General features: G+C 38.8%; 1 protein-coding gene across 2 annotated transcripts in view; it reads left to right on the plus strand.

Annotated features, from left to right (window-relative positions):
- Positions 1 to 24,369, plus strand: part of LOC141807999 (ephrin type-A receptor 6-like) — a 293,417-nt gene that overhangs the window by 78,191 nt on the left and 190,857 nt on the right. For both annotated transcript variants that reach the window (XM_074694268.1, XM_074694269.1), the window contains exon 3: positions 3,581 to 4,244. In XM_074694268.1, coding sequence (XP_074550369.1) covers positions 3,581 to 4,244 — 664 coding nt within the window. The remainder of the gene's footprint in view (positions 1 to 3,580; positions 4,245 to 24,369) is intronic.

The raw sequence follows: 24,369 nt of genomic DNA on the forward strand, positions 1-24,369 counted from the left end.
GCCAACAATAACATTTTGGCTAGTGAAAATGCTGGGTGGCTAGTTACCACAAGTAAACCACCAGCCATAGTAGCTGGTGAGCAGAAAAATTAATGTCAAGGCCTGATGGTATCATAACTTTCCGTTTCATACTCTACCTTGTTGTATCATCCAGCACTTTATCGTGTTGTACCATATCATAACTCTATCATAAAGTATCATAAAGAATAATGTATTGTTTGTTTTCTTATCCCTATTGTAATGTTCCAGTTCCCATCCATGTGATTGTGTGATTGGGTGAACTCCTCTGTTCTCTTTGCCTAAGAAAATGAAAAAGACTATCAAAATTAAAAGACTTGGCTTAAAAAATACTGCAGCGCTCTACTTTTCTGGCAAAATTAATTTTATGGGCGATATCACATCTAATCAAAATCAATTTGTTTGACTGTAACGCTACAATTACACCTTGAGGGAAGAGCAGATTAAAGCTTGTCGTCTTTGCATGATTGAATTAGAACATGTTATTAAAAAGGATAATGAGTATGTGAGTGCAAACATTAGGCTTTGATTACTACTCTCATCAAGAGGTAATATTAAGCTAAGTGCAAAACAGCTTATTAAATGTGCGAGCTTATCAGGCAAATAGTATTGGAAAATTAACCATCAGCTCCATCCCAACAGTGGACTGTGTTTGCCTATAAAGCAGTTGTTTTCCAGCCATTAATTACAACTGGAATGTCTCCTCCCAGACCTTGAGAATGGGAAATAGAGGTGTGTTCTTGTGTGTGTGTCTTTGTGAGTGTGTGTGGTGAAATCTGTTCACTATTAAATACAGAATAAAAGCTGTAGATCTGTAATGAATAGAGTTTTGCTTTGCTATACTTCCCTATCCCTCCAAATAATTTACATACTTTGATCTGTGAAAACAATGTTGAGCCCAGTGTTTGGCCTGCACATGAGACGTTTTTTTATCTTCTACTTATCACCACGCTGGAGTCACAGAGTGAGTCTGCCATCATAAGAAGATGATGGTATTGTTAGTGGCACCTTTATCCTGTTAAATCAAGTCATTAAGCTCTACATGCTTATGTTTTGCCGGATCTTTGATGTCCAAGTATAAAAAAAGTGCAAAAAGAGTACTGAGACTGATCTGGGAAAATTATTTTAAATGGAATTTGATTTAGAATTAGCACAAAACCTAGGGGTTGGTGATATGGAAAAATATGTTACATCACTTTTTTTTTTTTTTTTTTTTTTTTTTGCAAAATCACGATCACGATTTTGGTTTTATAACTTTGATTACTCAGACTGTTTTGCATGTTATTTAAAAGTTTAATTTGTTTTTAATTTACCTATTTAAAACCAAAGTTCTAAATGAAAAAAAGGATGAAAGTCATTTAAGATGGTATTGTTCAAACTTTATTTTATTTAGGTAATTAATTTGGCAAACTTGTGCCAAACAAAATTAAAACCACAAAAACGTTGACATGCATAACAATAAGGTCTTAGTTTTTTTAGTGACAGTCTTCTTGCTTTGCTCAGTGCAAAAAGGAAAATCAACTTGAAAACAGTGAAGTAAGGTGCACACTTGCTACATAACAGCTAGCTTGTCAAGGCAGTGTATCAGTTTAGTGACCTCAACTTGTTTTTGCAAACCCATGTTAATAAAACCCAGTAAATACTGAAAGTACATTAAATGGAACAAAATAAAGAAAATTAAGTTTTAAAAACTCCTATCAAATACAAATGTCTCCTCTTCTTGTTATGCACTTCAACCATGGAAACTCAATTTCACTTTAGTCAGTTTTCATCAAAAGTTGTGCTAAAGATTTAACTTTCACAATGTCAAAACAAAAAATCCACACACCGAAAAAGCATTAAATGAAAATGTAAATTCAAGTTATTGTGAATGGATCTCAGTTACTAACTGTCCTGTGTTACTGAGCCTACAGACTCTGTGAGATCGCTCCAACTACGGCCAGTAAATGATCAGAGAGTCTGTATTTAGTAAGGGTCTGTCAAATAATCTGCCAATTTCAACTTTCTCTTTGATAAGGTTTAACATTCAAATTTGTTGAATGATTAAGTTTTCAGCTTCCTCTAATGGTTACAAAGCTCTTTATTATTGTGGTCCCATTTCTGTCATTGGGAGTTGGTGATGACTTGTTGGTCAATATTTTGAAAAACAGATCTAATTTCCTGTAGTGTGGTGTTTTCCTTTTGACTCATATAGTGTTGTTCTGAAAAAGCCCTCTCCATTTTTTTATATTCTTTATAATATTCTTCTAACACAGTTAACTAAGAAAAAACAACAATAATGTTTATGTAAATCAGGCAATATTACTCATAATTGAAAGGACAAAAGAAAATTTTAATGTCTTTAATATATTGCCTTGCTCAGTACAACAAAAAACATGTTATCAAGTTAAGAAATGAAAAAATTTAAATATTCTTTGAGGTTATATTTGTTATAAAATCTATGGGCTACAAACAGCAGAGTAGCTCTTCAGCGCCATCTACCGCAGTGGAGGAGAGGAAGTTGCATTTTACTTCCAACTTGGCTAAATTTTGACTTTTTAAATATTTTACAAAAAAAAAAATCTATACTGTAGCGGAAGTCAAAGTATCCCAATATATTGCTGTGTCGATATTTTTCACACCTTTACTGTCTAATGTAGATTACACACCCTAAAGGAGTAAAATTTAAAACATTTCCAAACTTTGAAGGGAACAGGCAAAGTAGAAGAAACCAATCTAAAAATAAAGCACTTTAAAAAAACACACAGACATGTAGACACACACACACACACACACACACACACACACACACACACACACACACACACACACACACACACACACACACACACACACACAAAGGCAAACTCTGCAGCTTGCTGAGGGTCTGATGCTGCATTGTAAGCAAAGTGATTTGGGAGCCCTTTTTTCCCAGGCAGGTAATTTGATTCTTGGAGGTCGATGTTGGCTGGTTTTGGGGTCATCCATGTAGCCAGTCCCCACTCTAATAAAACCAGAGAGCTGTGCAGGACTGTGAGGCTAAAAACCCCATTAACTTCTCTCCCATCAACATTTGGACAGGTAACCTCATGGCCTAGCAAAGCTGCTACTCACCCTGATCATGTGACATGGGAGTTTCATAGCTGATGACTCAGTAGCCTGAGAAAGACATCATTCTGAAGAGAAAAACATAACGAAAGTAAAAGAAAAAGACCAGTGAAAGGATGAAAGAAAGGTCATGACATTGGTATTTTTACACCCGTTGTTACTGTCAGTGTTAAGACGGAAGTGAAAAATACATTTTGATCCAGTTTTAGTTTCTTTCTTTCTTTCTTAAGTTCAATTCTTCCAAAACCATTGAGTTGAAAAGTTAATCATGTTGACTGAATATTTAATATCTGGAATGTTAAATTTTCATTTTAAAACAGAACATTCAAAAATGTTAAACCACTGAGTTCATGACCGAACATTGAATTCAAGATCTTTGAGACTATAAAATTAACAAGATCTCTTCTCTTCCCCCCTTTCTGTCCTTTTCCCTACAACCTCCTTCCCCCACCGTCTTCTGTTTTTTATTCATCAGTGGGACGCCATCACAGAAATGGACGAGCACAATCGGCCCATCCATACCTTTCAGGTTTGCAATGTGATGGAACCAAACCAGAACAACTGGCTCCGCTCCAACTGGATCTCTCGACAGGCCGCCCAGAAGATCTACGTGGAGCTCCGCTTCACTCTGCGGGACTGCAACTCCATCCCCTGGGTGTCTGGTACCTGTAAGGAGACGTTTAACCTCTTCTACCATGAGACTGACGAGGCGCACGGTGTCAAATTCAAGCCCACTCAGTACACCAAGATCGACACCATCGCCGCTGATGAGAGCTTCACTCAGATGGATCTCGGAGATCGCATACTCAAGCTGAACACTGAGGTGCGGGAGGTTGGGCCTATGACCAGGAAAGGCTTTTATTTGGCATTCCAGGACATCGGAGCCTGCATTGCCTTGGTGTCAGTGAGAGTTTACTATAAGAAATGTCCGTTCACGCTGAGGAACCTGGCCTCGTTTCCAGACACGGTTCCTCGTGTGGATTCCTCCTCGCTGGTGGAGGTCAGGGGGGCGTGTATCGACCATGCCGAAGAAAGAGACACGCCAAAACTGTTCTGTGGAGCAGACGGAGACTGGTTGGTTCCTCTTGGAAGGTGTGTCTGCAGTGTGGGATATGAGGAGATCGACGGATCGTGTAGTGGTGAGTTCTTTTAGCTTTACTGGGCTTCACATCCATCCAAAATATCAGGTTAAAAAAAAACAGGAGATGGCTTCATGGTCTAGATCTTGCTCCTGGACCTGGGTTTGAATCCATCCATTGGCCATTTGTTTCATGCTCTATCAACTGTCCTCTCCTTTCTGATGAAAAGCAGACAAACTTACACTGGTTTGGAGGGACGAATCAATCTCTTATTGGATATGCTGAAGAAAGTTTGTGAAGTTAATTCAGAACCTACGACTTAGTCATGACTTCCAGTGTTGTTTGTTTAAAGCTACATACTGGTGACTAATTGAACTACCATAATTGTTCAGAGCTTCCATGACATCATGAAATTAAGATTAAGATTTTGTCCTCTACCTGGAAACTGGCACAGAGCACCTTTTCAGCTCTCACACATGGATTTGTATTTTTATTCACAGTCTTAAAATCTACAAGGTAAAAAAAAAAAAAAATCTCTACAAGTTGAAAGCTGGGATGATCATATCTGCCAACTTTTTTGATTAAACATGAATCTTCATCTCACTTTGTGATGCAGTAACTTTGTGAAGGGGTCAAATTCTCATTAGATGTACTTATAATACATATCACTTTATCAGACAATCAGATAGATAACCAATGGAGATAGCTGTAAAGTAGTGATTAAACGTCAGCAGAGCTTTATTTCTGTCAAGGTTGGAAGAGCAGCTAGCAAGTAAGGCACACATATAAAACGAGATTCAAGGACAAGCTAAAGGTTCTTCTTTCCTCTGGAGGGAGATGTGCTGGTGTGTTGGCAGGTAGGAAGATGGTTCACACACTGCAAAAAAAAGTTAAATCTAAGCAAGTGTTCTCATCTGACTGGTCCAGAAAAAATGTCTTATTCAGGTGGCGTTAGAAAAAAAAAGTGTCTTGTGTTCAGACATAAATCCTATTTTCAAGAAACCTGACAAGCATTTTTTTCTTCCCCCACTGGCAGATATTTTTAAGTGTTACAAGCAATTCAGACATTATCTTTGTCTCTTAAAGTTCCTGTGAGGAGTTTCTAAGTGATCTTAAAAAAGTCTTGCTTCTAGATATATGCCTAATCCTAATCCACACTTTACAATGAGATTATCAGCACCAGCAGAGGTTATTTCAAATGCTACTTGGTAGCTTCTTTGCAGCTTCCGGATGGTGTCAAGGAAAACCAGATTGATTTACAGCACATTTAGGTCTCTATGACAACACTACGCTGGCTGACGTAGTTTAGTAGTGAGAAGAGAGATCTCTGCTGAAAACGATCTCTGTGATTAATTTTGTAGTGATGGTGGACACTGGAGCCTAACTGTCAGACAGAAAAAGGACAGAAGAGCAGAAGAAAGATAAACAGGAGAGAGATAGAGCACAAGCTAAAGGCTAACACAGGAGCTAAACTGTTTGTGCTAATGTTCATTCCAACCCACAGTCAGCAGTTATTCTGCAGTGGTCTGTTCAAACTTGAGAGTCTATCAATAAAATGAAGAGTGAGGTTACGTTAGCTCTGATTGGTAGATGACTGATAGGACATAACCAGTGTTACTAACGCTAGACATTACAGACACGTCACACAGCATCAGGCTGTCGTATGGATGGCTACTAAACAAACTGACAGTTAGCTTGTTTTTACATTAGCCCACAGATATGTCGTAGCACCAGGCTGCTAGCAGCGCTACAATGTTTGCCACTGATGTACAGCACAAACTTAGATTTGCTAGTTGTCATGTCTCAAACCGTATTGCTACGTAACTGTACTGATAAATACCTTACCTCTTTACGTTGTATCTGATAAAAAGTTGTCATGAAAAAAAAAATTGTTCCAAAACAAAATGGTTAAAAGTCACATTTTTACAACAATGAGTGTGATACTTCAGGCCAGAAGATGGCGAGGGAGTCCAATTAAAACAGATCCTCCTCATAGCATCTTGAATATCTTGAACTACAACATGTTTCTGGACATATCAGTGGAATGTGGCTCATATGAAGCAAAATTAGACATTTTTTACTAAAAAATAAGATAAAAACACTTGCTTAGATTTCAGTTTTTGCTGTGCAGGTTTTGGGGTTAGACGCAGAGGGGCGTGTCTGTCAGTGAAAAGACTTCCGCAAAGCCAGCTCTTGTGTTTCCTCGATCATAGGTCCTCCAATCAGTCACCTTCATCCTCTCTCCTCTGTCCTCCGCATACAACTATGGCTTTGAGACAGTCTTTAAAATGGCGACTAAGAAAGTACTTCCGGAGCCACAGAGGAGAGAGGAGAGAGGTGGCACGAAATTAACGCATTGAGACGCACCCAGTGTCATGTGGCTACTTCTTCTTCTTCTTCTTCTTCTTCTTCTTCTTCTTCTTCTTCTTCTTCTTCTTCTTCTTCTTCTTCATCTGCTGGTTTTCTGGCAGCCTTCACGCTTTGTGACACCTGGCTGCCTGTGGTGTAACTACACAACCAGTCGTGTATTTTAAGAAGTGAGAGAATTATAAAGGGAAAAACTGAAACAATAGTTGCTGGGGATTTGTCAAGTCAAGTCAAGTCAAAGTTTATTTATAGAGCACGTTTAGAAACAACCTCGGTTGACCAAAGTGCTTTACAGGGGTGCAAAACAATCTCTCATACACTTTATGTCAAGGAGTTAAACATTTAAATATACATAAAAAACAGAAATAAAATAAGATAAGGATAAAAACAATAAAAGTTCGATTTATCTTGATTCTTGTACACCAGGCACACTGTGAAGAAAGTTTTTGCAGTAATGTGTTGCGCAAAGTGGTTCCTCTTGTTTTAGAGCACAAAATTTTGGGGATTGGCAATTTGATATGAATCAAAGCATTTTTGGCAAGATGGCTTTTAAAGCAAAAAAAGAAGTCCCTGTCATGTGTTGAAACTCAAAGCCCATCCTTTGTCTTACCTGTTTACCTGACGGACTGAGCAGGTTTTTATGTTATATCAAAGGAGCAGTGAAAAGTCAAATAATAACATGCATGGATACAATAATGTTATATGCTTCTTTTGTATCTTAATCCTTGCTCTTTTGGAAAATGAATTGAAGATTACCCAGTTTTTCATCTGCAACCATTCAGAGCCAGATGTCCTCGTAGAGCTGATTACGATTCATCTTGTGACATGGTTTCTCCAGCTGCACTCGCAGCTGCATCGCAATCAACAGGCCAGGGGTTAAACTGCAGCTGTGATAAGAGCCGGACTGTAAAATGACCAAAGTGGCTACTTTATGTCCGTCATCTTCTTCTTTTCCCCTATTTTCTTCAATTTGTCAGACAGGTGTTATTAACAGGCCTGTTTGTTTTTTTTGTTTTTTTATTTACAGATAAAGTTTGTATTGTTTACTTTGTAAACGTTAATGTGCACCGTTCTGTAACTAAGTTAGCCTGTTCCAAATCTCAAATAGCAGCAAAGTATTGATCTATTTGTCATGGTTAACAATCGGCATGATTCACTATAACAATATGCATCCCTCTCTCTGTCTCTCTCAGTCTTCCCCCATCTCTCTACTTCTCTTTTCCTGTCTGTCTGTCTGTCTGTCTGTCTGTCTTTCTGTAAAAAGCAGATTTCACAGTTGGGTTATGTTCAGCCCTTTGGGCAATGTGATGGCATTTTACTGCAATGTCAGCCCTGAAATGCAGCCCCTGCTCATTGTTCCAGGATTCAAACAAGCATCGTTATTAAAATGCTCCGCACAAGGTACCAGTGGAGCGCCCGGGGCACTGAGGGAGAAAGACTGCGGTGGCTTGCTAAGCTAATGCTTCAATTCCCAGTACACAACACCTGCTCTTTCAAACGCTGTAGCTGCTTGAACAGGCTGGAATATAACGCCAGCTTTGACTGTTCTGTGGTTTCTGTAAACTGGCATCAGTAGCAAGGTGTGCAGGTTGTTTACCACAACATGAAATTTGTTTATTTCAGGTCATGTGTTACCTGTAAATCACTCTGAATTATCCACTTTTTGTAAAAGAAACAGCTCATTCATTCCTGAGGGCTGTTTGGTGATTTGTTGGCCAAACTGCTCCATATTTCATTCAGTGTTTTGTTCCGGTCCAAAACTTCAGTATTTAAAATAATTTAAGTTCAAATGCTGCATTTTGTTTATTGCTGAAACAAAATAATAATATGAAAACAATACAAGAGTAAGGTATGTCACCATTAGCTCATAGTTCAATACAAATTATGGATACAGATATTTTGTAAAATGACTATATGGATACACTGGTTTATGTTAAATAAATAAAATAAAATAAAATAAAATAAAATAAAATAAAATAAAATAAAATAAAATAAAATAAAATTATGAAATTATATTAAATCAAATTAAAATTGAATTAAATTAAATTAATTAAATTGAATTAAATATATAAAACATAAGAAATAGAAAATAAAACAATAATTTATAAATAAAAATAATCTGAAAATAATAAATGAAAACAATTAGCCAGCTGTACTCTTAATTTTAGACTCACTCATTTTACTTAAAGAAGCTGTGAGGACTTCCTAAGTGATATTGAAAAAGTCTCATGGTGTATGGTCCAGAGATTTCCCAGCAGATACACTGCAAAATAAATAAAATCTGAATTTATTTTAACAAGTTGACAAAATCTGCCAATGGATTAAGGAAAATTTGCTTGGTAAGAATATAAAAAGCATAATGAAGTCGTAATACAAGTAACCTTTCTCTTTTTCCATTGGTTGATTTTTTTTTATTATTTTTTTATTTATTTATTTTTTTTTGCTAATTTGTTACAAACAATTCAGAAAAACAAAACAAAAACAAAAACAAAATAAAAACAAAAAAAACAAAAACAAAAAAAACACTTCATAAGTTTTCAGTTTTTTGCAGTTAGGTCTGGTCAGTGAAGGAGGTTTGACTATTTCAATTTACTTATATTAAGACAGCCAAATAATTGCTTTGTCCCGACTCAAGACTAAATCGAATTCCATTTGAATGGGACACTGGTTCTTAGTCTGAAAACTCCTTTGTTTGATCTAATTGTTTGTTTCATCTTATTGTACCATAAGGTAATCACATTGATTCAAATTAGATTTACCATTTACACCACATGCATTGAAAGCTGATCATCTGATCTGGTTGTTGAAGAAGTTTGGGTAGTTTTCATGTGACATCCATTTCAAGTTAAAGAAGTCTTTGTTTAATTGAACCTAGATTAACTGATGTCATTAGCTCTTTGATGAAGCTACGCACTTCGGCAAAAATGGACTACCAGTGTAACAGCCGGGCTCAGCTGTTAGTGATCGTGGCGTATGCAAACTCGCACTCATACCAGCTACATTAGCAAGTGTCTTCCTCTGTGTTAAGGCATCATTTTACCTGAATGAACAACACACATGTGCAGTGTGACTCTCCCTTTGTCCCTTCCCCTCCCTGTTTCTTCCTCCCTCCTTTTTCCCTCTTCTTCTTCTCTTTCCTCTTCCTCCCCTTCCTCTCTCCTTCCAGTTCAGACTCTCTGCCTCTCTCTGTAGGACAGTCAAGCTGATGTTGTTACCACTCAGTGTTTTACAGCAGCTCCTGTGTGTTTGTTGGGCGCCGTGTAAGGGCTCTCTGCAGTGCCATGAATAATGTAATCGCGTTGTGTTTGTGTGTTTATTTATACATTGCTGTTTTTGTCGCCGGGCACTATTTTCATGTTTTTTTTTTTTTTCTTTTTGAAAAACTAAAGTGTTCCTGCCCCTCCTAACCGGAGCAGGACGTAAGAGCAATTTATTTACATTTTAAAACGACGCAGTGCCACACGCACAAGAAGGACCGTGTTCCTCCCTTATTAAAGAATGATGAATACCCTTAAGGAACAAAAATAATACAACACGCTGTGACATTTTATTACTTGGCTTGTATTATAACAAAGTTCATTCAATTTTAAAAACACAACACAGCTTTTCACTGGGGGCAAAGCAGGCTCCGTTGTCAAGTTTTATAGATTCAGACCAAAATCCAGCGTCATAATTTGCCTCAGGGGGGCTTATAATCTGTCCAGTGTGCAGCACCTTCCAATCCCTCACCTCTATTAAGTGAAGGAAACTCCTGCAAGACAAAAACTCATATAAACTATAGAACATGCTGTATATTAGCAAAAAGAAAAACCCTAGAAACAGTTATCTGCTGAGTTTAACAACTTATTCTGGGTACAACAAAAAAAAAAAAAGGAAAAAAAAATCTGAAAGAAATCCAAAGTATGCACAAATCCAGAACAGTTTCTCAGTGTTTAGACATGTAGATTTGAAAATCTTCTTGAAAAATCTGGATCTGGGTGAACACAGAAACAGAAAAGCATGGAAGTAGAAACAGAGCTGACACATCGTTCAGGCCGAGACCACACTGAATATATCACAGTGAAGCAAGGAGTCTGTATGAATTGTAATTTTGGCGAGCATTTGGTCAGCTCAAAGGTACAGTCTGCAGAATTTTCCTTAAAAAAAAAAAGTCAACTTTTACAGGAACAATCCTGCTCAATTGTCTCCTACAGGCCTCTAAACATGTGTGTCAGTGTCTTTGTCTCCCTCAACCCCTGTCTTTACCTGAATGTTGATGTTTTAGTTGTTTCGGGAAGTTTCTGGGCAGAAAGTAAGCATGGTTACATAAGCCAGTCACAGCAAGACCAGTACACAAGTGCCTTTGCATGTTGATGATATCGAGTGAAGGAAGCTATCCCGAGCAGCTACGATAGCAGACGTTGCACAGAGGAAGAAAAACACAACCAAAGTGAAACGAAACGCCAAACAGATAAAACTTTTTCCTCAATGAGGAAGAAGCTTGGCTCGACTTTTACTCACTTTCAGGAACTTGGAGAGCAGCACGGGATGAAGAACGACGCAAGTTAGCTTCCCGCTAACCAGATATGTGTCAAATACCTGTGATTAGCTTGTGCTAACATGTCAAGTCAGGTAAATGGCCCTAGAGTTGCTCCAAAGTAGAGACACGATGATACAGATGGTTGCTGGGTTAGTGAGTGTGCTCACATAGTCATGGTCAAAGGCTCTGGGTGTGCGCTGCTGCTGGCACTGATCCAAGGGGGAGGAGCTCAGATTGAATGTTGTGTTTATTAAAAAAGGAACGAAAATTCCTGCAGAACCTACCTTTAACCCTTTAACTTGCTTTTATCAAAAACTCTGAAAACCTGTTTTTGGCTATGTATCCGCATTCAGCGAGCTGATAAGTGTTAATAGCTCCAATTACATCCAATAGGTGGCACCGATGAATAGAAATATTGTCTAAAATCTGTTGGAAAAAAATAGAAGTGACAAGGAATGATTGAGGAAGTATCTTTACTGATTTGTTTTTCCACACCCGATCAATCACGTTTAAGTTGAAAGTCATTAATTAGACAATTAGAAATTTATCTATGAGTTCTCAGAAAAGATGGTCAACCGCTTGGTTGACTTGCCAGTTTCAGCAGTCAGTGTGTGGCTGAGCTTAAGTTGCTGATTTCTCATCTTGTACTCATTTACAACCACTGCTGGTCACTGAGTTTGTGAAGCTACACAGACATAATTATATCAATAATCATCTGTCATATCAATCATAATTATATCTATAAATATCTAAGCTCTGGCTTTTATACTGTTCAAGATAAGGCTGCCAGAAGCCTCCAATGCAGAACTGTTTCATTGATGAGCACTGTTGATGAATAAAAAAATATAAACATCAAACAGCTTCAATATTTATATTATTTGTATCTGTACAATTGTGTGAACATTGACCGGCATGTAATGCCAAAATAACCCTAAACTGACAGCTCAACCAGCTGGTTGACTTGAATATCTGCTTCCTCTTTAAGTACTTTTGACAAATGAAACATTAATTGATGCTGAATGAAGAGGCAGCAAGAAGAGAAGAAAGCAACCAACAAGGGAGAAGAAGACAGCTACGATACACCAAAGACCAGATCTGCCAGGACATCAGGTTGACTATCTCCACCCACTTTTTTTAGCCCGTATAAAACATTTATGAGGTCCAGGTAACATCACTCCTTGGCTTCTGGGTTGTATTTTTTAAGGCAGGCAGCTATAAATACTGGCCCAATCTAATGTTCAGTTGACCTAGCAGGAGGCATAGAAGCTAAGTTGAAGCAGGTCTGTAGCCACATCCAAAGAGTTCCAGTCCAGTCAGGCATGCCCCTGATTATGCAAAAATAATTTTAGAAACTAATGAGTCAAAACATAACCGCCAACACAGTATCTGTGCAGATGGAAAAATGAATGAATGGGTTTGTAAGTGGCTTACTGTTTTTTGCGGTGAGTCTTGAGCGAGCATTCAAGGGAAAGCAGTTTTTCAGCTTCTATACATTTGCTTTTTTTCTGAAACCTGGGGGATGCTGCTTGATTTTATCCTGCAAACAGCCTGAACCAACTTTCAAAGCCAGAGTTTGTACCAGAGAAAATATCGACTCCAAAAAAAGGTCAAGGGTTTAACTGGAAATGGCAATTATCCAATGCAAAATTCAGATAGCTGCTGTATTGCTGGCTCTATTTGAATAATTACCTCAGAGAAAAACATAAGAGGGAGAAAAGAGGATAGATTTTTCCAGAGAAAGGAGCGGCGATTAGGAAAGGCCCTGCAGCAATCTGACTTTTTCTTTGCTCCAGCAACAGTCAGGGGCTAAGTCCTCTATGGGTAGAATGCATTTAATGTTATAACAGCTTTAATGAAGTGAGACAGGAATGAAGAGGTGAGCCATTTTCATTTTTCTGAATCAAGTAAAGCACCTAAAAGTCGAATGGGAGATGACAGAGAGCCATTAGAGGGATGGCTGGTTGTATTTAAACAAACTTCATAGTTTCCCTGCAGTAAGACTGTTTCACAGAGGTAAAACAGTTTTAAAAAATAAATAAATGAAATAATCATCTGATCGTTATGAGGTTATTTTTTTGAGATGCAATTTGGTCAAAATTAATGTTAAAAGTTATTAGGGTTTTTTTTTCTGTCCTGAACCTGTTTTATAATTTTGTTCTCCACAGTAGCACAAGGCACTGGCTGCACATCAGGTGTCTAAGGTGAGCTAGACATGGGTAATAGGGCACTTTACAGACAGGGCCATGTTAATGTTAATTGGCATTCTGGTATAAACACCCTGAAGAAAGTTTCACTCATAAGACATTTTCAATTAGAGCATGAAGACAGTCAGACAACAATTACAGCACATATCCTTCAACCTGTCAGGCCTCCAAATGAGATGTCACACTTCCACTGGAGGACAGGGGGGAGGGGGGGGGGCATGCTCAGGCACACATAATAATGATTCACACTCACTTTCTCTCCCTCTCTTCTTCTCCCTCTCTCTCACACATACACACAAACACACAAACACACACAAAAGCAAGCACACAAGAGTCGGTTCCGCATGCCAAACCACCTGGCATCATGGTCAACAACAAACACAAAAGCCCCAAAATGCACTCAGGCAAGACAACATTTTGCTCTCACAAAACATGCTCTAACAAACACACACAAGGAGACACACCAGGGGGCTCGGGCTGGCATCAGCAACAGAGCTGTTTACAGATGGGCCACACTGCAGGGAGACACTGTGACATTTCAGAAAAGGATGGTTTTAGTTTAACAAGCACGGCTCTTCGAGCTTAATTGGGAGTGTCTGGAAAGAGAGAGAGAATGTGTGTGTGTGAGGGTGTGTATGTGAGTAAGCTGACAGTGGATTGCAAATTGTCAGATAAATTTAACCCTACTTCAGTCGGCATCAACAGGGACACACGGTTGTAAAGGACACGTCTTTCTTCTTAAGGGCAGAGTGGTGGGATATCAAAGGCAGGGTCTGTACTCTCTCTCTAGGCTGCTCGAAGAAGATGACTCACTTTACACATTAGAGGAGAGAGCTAAGCTGCTCATCAAAAGTTAGCAGAAGTTAATCCTTTATATATATATATATATATATATATGTATATATATATATATATATATATATATATATATATATATATATATATATATATATATATATAACACTTTACAGGATTTAAAAGAACAGGACAGAAAATGACAACAAAACAGTCCATGACATGACATGACAATTATAGCTTCACAAACACTCTTGGTCTAGCTGTTCCCTGTCACCCAGACCCTCAAAATTCACAATTATATGTGAAGTTAATATATACCCGCTATACTATATACCTAGAATAGAAAACAATACAATACAACACTAAACAATAGAATACAATAGAGTGGAAATTACTTTATTTATACCCAAGGGGAAATTCAGGAGGAGTCACAGCAGCAATCAAGAAAACAAAAGTAAGAAAGTGTATAGAAAGTACAAAAAGGTCCATAAGAAAATAGATGATGACAGCTTGTTCATCATTCTCCAGTTCAGCCAGTCTCCACCTCCACAGGGTCCAGGACTGAGCTTCTTCAGCAGGTGAAGTTCTTCCAATGTGTCGTTGGTGTCTGATGTTAGCTCCGTTAGCCATGTCTGTGAATAGCATGATGCTATTCTGCCCTCTGGTATTCCCTCTGTTGCTGGGTTAGCACAGCTAGCTCATCCAACTTATAGATCCCACGTTCCCAATAATGTTGGATCTATAAGTTGGATGAGCTAGCTGTGTCGTCACTTCTCAGCTCACACCTGAGAACCAGCATGTCGTCCCCACCTCCTTCTCCTCACCTTGTGAGGAAACACCAGGTCTTGCACAAGTTAGCATTGACATGATACAGACCGCTGGTTACATGTAGGATCTCCAGACAAACAAAGGAGAAAAGTAGTAAAAATATCACTGAAGCCACAAAAAGTTTGGTGTCCATGACCAACAATGAACCATACAAAATAATGATCCACTCCAAATACAAAGATCACGGAAACGAGACGAAAAAAATCACAAGAAATGGACAAAGAAGACAAAGCTGCTGCAACAGGCAGCCATGGCTGGTGGCGCCTAACAACTGACTGTTTTCTAAAGTAATTTATTAGAATCTAGTACAAGGTTTTTGTAAGCCAATAAAAAAGAACTTTATGAAGAGGTGAAACTAAGTAATTGATGTTAAAGAATCAGTAATGCTACTCCAATCAGACAAAGATTCAAATTAAAGGAAAGTTTACCAGTTTGCTTGTTAATTCTTTGAACAAAGGAGAAAAACAACTCGGTGTGTTGTGAATATATATATATATATATATATATATATATATATATATATATATATATATATATATATATATATATATATATATATATATATATATATATATATATATACCTCATTGCATGGCTTTTTGTTTGTTGTCTACACAGTCATTGAACTCTTGTGGCTAACACAAAGAATATAATTGAAAGCTCTTTGAATGCTGACAGTATGCTAATGCATATTTCCCCTGAGTTGTCATTAAGCTCAGCGTACCACTGAAAGGCGTTGAGTTTTCCTGCCAAAGGCTTGATGTAGCTTGAATTCAGTCCAGTGTAAATAGCTGCTGTCAGCCTGCTGCTCCTTTGTCTGTCACTATGCATTGAGCGAAATCACTGAATATTAAAGCATTCATTAGAACTCATGCTTCGTAATGTTCAACCTCAAAATTTCAGAGTCAGCCAGCACAAGAAAGGATACAGCTGACTGAACACATGAGACAGCTGGCCTTGTTTATACCAGAAAAGAAAAAGTTCTAGCAAATGAAATTCTGAAATTTAAAATGCAACTTTATCTTCCACTGGGTTCAAACAAAACTGTTGTGAAGGCAACTTCAAACTTCAGACCAATAGGAAAAATGATGAAGATAAACAAAACACTGACATGAGTGTGGGATAACTGAGAACACTGTATAATGCTAGGGTTGTTTTAATGGCATTGTTACCTGTTGTGAGATTAGTTTTGAGTCCATCTCATTTCATTTAAAGAGAAACAGGGTAAATACAGATCTCTTGAAATGCAAATAACAACTTCTGCTTTCTTTTATCTCTAATTAAGTTAAAATTTTAATGATTTTCTTTCTTGGGATCCAATTTATGGATACAAAGAAACAATAAAAGAAACTGCTCCGAGATATTGTCTAGATACATTGTTAACTAAAGTGTTGCATTCGCTGGAGTTGGTTGTATTTATTGCACCTCACGATGGACTTGTGTTTTGCAGTATTTCAGGTAGATTGAGGGGCGAAGGACCATGAAGTTAAGTATGGGCACTGTCATGACCTAGCGTTCAGATGTATGGGGCCCGGGTCTGTTGAATATCGAAATAACAGCTGCGTTGGGCTGTTCATACAGGTTGAGCTTGCATGGACAGGGTTTGTCCAGAGACACTAGAGCTAACTGTCGAGGTGGGCCTTCAGGACTTCCCCTGCAGTTAACAAGGTTGCAGATGAAGCAATTAATATTAGAGCAAAGTAAAAGTTGCTACAAATGGCAACAAACCACTAAACACTTTAGCATCAGGAGGCTATGGACCAAAGTTCTCATCTTCATATCAATTCTCAACACGTGGATCTCCTTTGTTCCACTGATAGATGACCAAGTAGTCAGGGTCAGTGACCGCATATAGATTGGTGTTGTGAAAAATGGGCGCCATCTGGAGCAGGCCAGTGAGGTTGTCTACTGGGTTGCTGTGACAGGACACGGGTGGAACTCCTCCACAAACTTCTCCAAGCCACAGCTTGATATTTATGCTATCTACAACTGAGTGAAACTTTGATCTGGAGACATTCTTTGAGAGGGCTGTAAACAAATCAAAGAGTTTCTTTGATGGAAACATACAAGGGGGTACAAAAATTGATTTGACCACTGACCAAGAGTTATTTCCAGCAATAATCTGGCCTTAGATTATAATCTTAGTCCTGACAGACCAGGAAACATCTGGATTTTCTGTAACCTGTCTTTCAGCTTCTGGCTTTATCATAGAGGATATCTTAGATAATGGACTGAATTTTATAAGAATAAATGTCTGAGAGTAGTTTGATGTTCACAGCTGCATGGGTTTTTTTGTGTGTTTGTTTTTTCTTCTTTTTTTTTTTTTCTTTTTTTGCAGGGACATTACAAGCCAAACTACTCTTCTTTAGTCACTGCTAAATATTCACCACTTTATTAAATCTTTCCCAGCACTGCCACCTGAAATAAGGAGATAGATATTAATGTAATGACTGTGAAAGTGCTGAAGGCTGGTTACATATGATAAATCAATGGACATGGTTTATTTTATAGTGCAGTGGTTCTTAAAACTGGGTCTACGCAAGATTGGAAAATTTATTTTGAAAAAAAAAAAAAAATGCAACCAAGACAAATTCCTTTAAAACAGTTATTTAATTAATATTTTCAAGAAATATAAGTTTAAGGTCATAAACAGTATATATGCAGTAGGTTATTTAATTCCTTTATACCCTCCCAAAAAATGATCATCTTCCACAGACCAGGACAAAAGCACAAAGCATTGTCAGGAAAGCTGCTGAAAGCACAGAGGGACACGGGCTAAAGGAGATAAAACTAGAACAGGCAAAATTATGTCTGCATTTGGAAAAATATGCTTCATGGGATTTACATCCACAAGGTGTGACCCACCCAGGGCATCATGACTTTTACTTGGGGATGAATTAGCCAACAGTAGCATGAAGCAGCACATATACAGCAGCATTTTCTGCATTTTAGCATTTTTTTTTTTTTTAAATGAAGTTTATGTCTTTTTTGTAAAGAAATGTTGATAATATAGTCAAGTTAATAAAAAGAACAGGCCTTTATTTAGATACCAGAAGAGGGCACTTTGAGTTAACATTATTTCTATGTGTTTATCCGCCCCCACTTTTAAGGGTTAATGACTATTTTACTGTTAATGAAGACTATTTAATAAATCAGACACTTAAAGTACAGCACTGTGTGTACAGTGAACAGTGTGTTGTGCTTGTACGGGGGTAGAAAAAACAACACATTTCACAGGGGTACATCACTAAAAAAAGTTCAAGAAACACTGTTCTAGTCTTTGTTTGTTTGTCTTTATTTCATTCACGTTGACAAAAGTATATGTTCAAAATTAAGCACAATATAAATATATGATCAGAAAAAAACTCAGTGTAACCCAGAAAAGTTTGCTTTCAACCTAGATTGATTTTTATTTTTTTCTGACTTACTAAGTCAAGTTATTTGGAATCTCAAAATGTTGTTAAGGTTTTCTGTTGTTTTTGTTGTTGTTATTGTTGCCATGTAATTGAAAAAGCATGTCAACCAGCAACTTGTTAAAACAAACAAACAAACATAAAAAGTTTTTAAAGATGAGATTAGAATCACATGAACTTAGTTATTATAACATCTTAAACACAAAGCATTAGTTGAACAGCTGGCTCGGTGTCTGAGTGAGGTTAAACTTCTGTTTTCAGAAAAGTAAACCTCGCTGTCTCAGGCTATGAGCTACTGTACCCCACTCTCTGTGCTGAGTGACGCAATGACCCTCAATCTGGATGAAGATGTAAGAGAAGAGGCTGTGTGTGCACACTCATACCTATCCTTATGAGGACCCTGGTTACACACTTCAAAGCTAATGTCAGGGAATCTTTCCGGCTTTGGTGGTTTAAAAAAAAGTGAGTAATTGGATTAGTTGTGTGTCTGAGAGTTATTGAAGTTGGATTAAAGTGGAAGTTGGTTTAGGGTTGGGAAGTTAAGAGTGGGCGGTGAGTTGACTTCAGGGTTGGAGGTTAGATTTTAGTTACAGTGTCAACACCTGTTTCGTGTTTAAGTTAGCAAATGAGATATTAGTCCCAAAATAAAGAGGTCTTCTTAGTTTCTGGCACTTAACTTAATGTTTGTTAGGTTTAGAAAAGCACTCATAAAAAAGGTTAAATCTGCTAAAAATGTCAAAACAAAAGAACAAGAAGGCAGATAAATCACTAGAGGAAAATAACATAGTCAGTTGTCTATGTCTTGAACGTGTTGTGCTGGGGATGATCTGAGGAGGGTGAAAACACACGAGCCAGGTTTACATGTAGATTGAAGATCCTTGGTCAGCTGTTTACATGTAACATGATCTGTTCCCGTGTGGTGGTTACATGTGCCACGACATTGATTATCAAAGACGGAGGTCCATCGTCTGTTTAGCACAGTGGTTCAGATTGTTTTATACCACCACAAAGCTGTGGATGAAGGTCTGCAGCCAGTTTTGCAGACTCCTCAGTTAAAAAGTCACTTTTGTCTGTTCTAGAAGTTAAAGTCGCTAAATGATGCCATTGCCTAATTTGCATAATGACTAATTTGCATGCAGTTGTCATGGACGCTGTGGGAGAGGAATAACATCATAACATGTTGTTTTTATTTCAAAATCAAAACATCAACCCTAGTCCTTTATCTGGGCTTGGGACCAGCCAAAGTGACCCAGAGGAGGCACGGATGTTGTGCACGCTGGGAGAGACTGCTGTGAGCGAGGAGGATTTCTCCTCTCAGCACCCACTGCTCGTTAAGAAGGAGTCAGTCGTGCTGTAACATCAGGGTCTCCAAACTCCAGAAAAGTTGCTAGATTTGTTGCTAGTCACTTTTTTGACAAAAATAAACAAGTAAATAAATAAAAAGTTGCTGGAGGCATCTAAAAAGTCACTAAGTTGTCCGTGGAAACAAGTTGTATTTGTATTGTACATGTTCGTGAAGACAGAGCATGTGCAGACAGAACCCAGCCTGACAACTTTATGTTTCACAGTTTACATGACAAAATTTTCCTTTTGATGGATTTGGGAAAAGGAATATCCTCCCCCTGTGCAATCATATGAGTGTCCATTCGGAATGTCCAAATGGAGCATTTTTATTTGATTTGAGCTTCTAGCTCAACTCTTTCAGAATATAAGGCTCCTTGTCAACCAGCTAATGATGGGTGGGTGTACGTCCACGAGTTCTGTCATGTGTGTCCTACTTAGCTTTCCCTGTTTGTTCTGCTTGGATTATGTATCAATTACATTTCTCCCGTTCCTTTCGCTGTCTCTCTTTGAATCAGTAACTTGATGAGCATTAGAGGCTCTCATGTCGGTGCTCTTCAAGCTGTAATTGAGAACAAATGTGAAGAGGGAGAGTGTTTAATTGGGGTTGTCAAGCGGGGATGGGTGGGCGGGGTTTGTTGGGCACCTAGAGATCCCCTCATCTCTTTGCATTTGAACAGTTTAAAGAATAAATTATGCAGATTGCAGTTTTTTGCGAGGCCTAGTTGCGCTGTGAACTTTCAGTGACTTCTGCTTGGCTTTTTTTCCCCCCTTTCACTGAGAGTTACTTCAAAGCAGGCGAGTGATCAAAGACAGTCAGGGAAAAAAAATATAATTCCCCAACGTTCCAGCACCCTGCATACATTCATACGGCTTCTGCCTGTCTCGACACCGCACACTCTCCCCACTCTCTCAGTCAGAAAACAAAGCAAGCGACACCTTCTGATGTTTCCCTTTCGCTTTTCTCTTTTTTTGTTTTTCGTCTCCTTGAGCGCAGTCCTGTCAGACATTGCAACATTTCAATTGAATTCCCTCTCACCCTCATATGTGTGTGTTCTATTTTAGTGCGTAAGCCAAAAAGACTGAATTAGTCATTAAAGGGTATGTATAGCACGACATGGCCTAGATAACACATCACAGGCTGAGATTGAAGAGCGGACTTGTCATAAATGAAAGCACGTTTTAGGAGCTGGAGACAGCTGCTCCCCAGTAAAGCAAGAAATAGAACAGAGAGAAGAAAACAGGGGTTATCGGGGGTTCAGCACAAATAATGGCTGTTTTTTGTGTCTCTGTGGGAGATTTTTTATCCTGCAGACAAAGTAAAAGACTTAATCCCCATGTGTCCTTTAACAGATGCATACATGTATGATGTAGTTATAAAAATCAACGACATACGAGCAGCTCTTCACGGAGGGATGGGATGATAAAAGTGGAGTAATGAAGATATCACACATTATTTTTCCCTGCATGCTGATGGAGGATGCAGGAGCCAGAAATGGTTGCCATCCAGCCTCATTAACAGAATTACCCACTAATATAAGCATCTCCACACCTGTATACCCAGAATTCATTGCCTGTGGTCTATCTCCAGCCAGTTTATTTACAGCCCCATCACCACTTTTTTTTTTTTTTTTCATTCTTTACGGCAATGATTTTGTTACTTTTAGTGCACAGATGTTGCTGACTTTACCAGGTTGGCCCTGAGGTGGCTGTAGCTGAGCCAGGCATGAAAAAATGAGAAAGAAAGAAAGAAAGAAAGAAAGAAAGAAAGAAAGAAAGAAAGAAAGAAAGAAAGAAAGAAAGAAAGAAAGAAAGACAGACAGAAAGACAGAAAGACAGAAAGAAAGAAAGAAAGAAAGAAAGAAAGAAAGAATGGTTGAACAGAAATTGATCCATCTGTTTGTTGTCAAAAATTGCATTTTTTTTATCTGGCCCACAGAGGACGTGTATTTCTTTTCACAGAGATCCACGGTGTGTGTTTTTCCTATCTGGCCGTGATGCACTCACATTGAGAACGCCTCTTTTCACTCAGCGAGTGCTTGATGATGTTTTTCTTTTTTTGCACCTGCAGCTGTTTTCTGGCTCTAAGCTAACCTCCTTGGGCCAAGGTGGCACAAGAGTGGGACAGATGTGGTTGCATTTTTTTTTTTTCTTTTTTTGCAGAACAGACAGCAGAGAGCGATTTCGTTTGCCAATTTGCAATGAGCCTGCTCTTGTTTCCACCTGCTCACAGCTCCAAATGTGGGGGAAATGGCTCATTTTGTGGAATGATTTGACCACATAAAAATCCCTCTAAAAAGAAATATCTAATGCATGCAGTCTGAATTCTACCTACTTTTCCTTGCAACAAACTATTGCACATAGATCCAAACATCTTACCCAGCACATTTGGAGCACAGCGGGGTTCCTGAGCTCAATAAAAACTTTCCGGCAGTTTTGAATCTCAACTAAATTCGTATCTCATTGATCTCAGACAGCTCCAAAGATGTTACCAGCTTATATAAACTTAAAGGGGCTGTGAGGAGTTTGAAAGTGATCTTGAAAAAGTCTCCCTTCTGGATATATGCCTGATCCTAATCCACACTTTAAAATGAGATTATCAGTGCTAATATTACAGGTTACAGGTGGGAATTGATTTACTTGAGAATAGAATAGAATAGAATAGAATAGAAAATACTTTATTTATCCCCGAGGGGAAATTCAGGAGTCACCGCAGCATTTAAGAAAACAAAAGTAAGAAAGAGTATAGACAGTGCAAAAATGTCCATAAGAAATTAGATGACGACATCCCGTCCACCACTCGTCCACCACTCTCCGGCCCAGCCAGTCTCCACCTCCACAGGGTCCAGGACTGAGCCTCCCCAGCAGTCTGTTCAGTCTCTGTCTCCTGGATCCTGTCTGCTCACAGCAGGCGAAGCTCCTCCAATGTGGCGCCGGCGTCTGATGTCAGCTCCGTCAGCCACGTCCGTGAACAGCACGATGCCACTGGGTTAGTACGGCTAGCTCGTCCATCCCTCGGGGCTAGATCCTACGTTCCCAACAACGATAGATGGAAGGACAGGTCCACATCATCACCTCCCAGCTCACATCCGAGAACCAGCACGTCGTCCTCACCTCCTCCTCCTCAGCTCGAGGGAAATCATCAAGCCCCACACTAGTTAGCATTGACATGCTACAGGCTGCTAACAGCTGATTTTGCATGTAAACAATGCAGCCATGGTTACATGTAGGATCTCCAGACAAACACAGGAGAAAAGTAGAAAAAAATATCGCCGAAGCCACAAAAAGTTTGGTGTCCGTGACCGACAATGAACCATACAAAGTGATGATCCACTCCAAATACAAAGATGACGAAAAAGAGACAAAAAAAATTACAAGAAACGGACAAAGACGAGAGAGCTGCTGCAACAGGCAGCTACTTGGGTAGCGCCTAGCAACGGAAAAAAAAAAAAAAAAAAAAAAAAAAAAAAAAAAAGAGAGTAAAAAAAAAAAAGAGTAAGAGTAAAAAAGAGTCTAGGTCTCTATGATGACACCACGCCGGCTGATAAAGTTTAGTTGAGAGAAGAGAGATTTGTGTTTTTCTCTGCTGAAAACAATTTCTGTGATTAATTTTGTAGTGATGGTGGACACTGGAGCCTAACTGTCAGACAGAAAAAGGAAAGAGGAGCAGAAAAAAGATAAACAGGAGAGAGCTAGAGCACAAGCTAAAGGCTAACACAGGAACTAATCTATTTGTGCTAATGTTGATTCCAACCCACAGTCAGCAGTTATTCTGCAGTGGTCTGTTCAAACTTGAAAGTCTATCAATAAAATGAAGAGTGAGGTTACGTTAGCTCTGATTGGTAGATGACTGGCAGGACAGAACCAGGATTCACTAATGTTACACATCACAGACATGTCTTAGAGCACCAGGCTGCTAGCTGCGCTAAATATAGACAGCTACCAAACTACAAACAAACTGACAGTGTTTACTTGTTGTCATGTTAGCCTACAGATACATTGGAGAACCGGGCTGCCGATAGCACTACATATAACGTACTACAACAGCGCTACGTAACTGTGCCTTGTTGTGTTGTATCCAGTAAAAAGTTGTCTTTAACAAAGAAAACTTGTTCTGATTCCATCTCCATTTAATTACAAAACAAACACACACCTCACTAAGAGAAACAGTGTACGTGAGACTCCAGGCCAGAAGGTGGCGAGCCAGCCCAATTAAAACAGATCCTCCTCCTAGCATCTTTAAAATCTCTCTGCATTTTGATTTACATGTTCTGAAAGGAGGCTCAAAATCTAATCCACAGTGTGCATAGTGTCAGTTTGAGTCATATTAGTGTTTGTGATACAAAGACATCAGCACATGACAGAACTTTAACCTCTCTGATCGTCTTCCTCACTATCCGTCCATCTCCTCATATGTGAGCAGCAGCAGCAGCGGCGCAGTGAGTGAGCAGTGAGCCGATGACCCCGGGGCTACAAAAGGCTTTAACTAGCAGTAGGTGTCTTTCAATCTGTCCCACTGCAACAGCCAAGCTTGTTAGTCACACTGGTGGATTGCATACACACACACTCGCACGCTCACACACTTTCTCTCACATGCACACACTCATGCACGGACGTCCCGTGGATAGACTTAATCCAACTATTGAATGCAGCAGGCAGAGATAGCAGAAGTGGGTCAGGTCTAGAAAAGTCTGTGGTGTGAAAGCGTTCCCCTC

This window comes from Halichoeres trimaculatus, unplaced genomic scaffold (genome assembly GCF_033239565.1).
Source record: "Halichoeres trimaculatus isolate MK-OKI-2021-1 unplaced genomic scaffold, fHalTri1.1 fHalTri1_scaffold_19, whole genome shotgun sequence".
Lineage (NCBI taxonomy): Eukaryota > Metazoa > Chordata > Actinopteri > Labriformes > Labridae > Halichoeres > Halichoeres trimaculatus.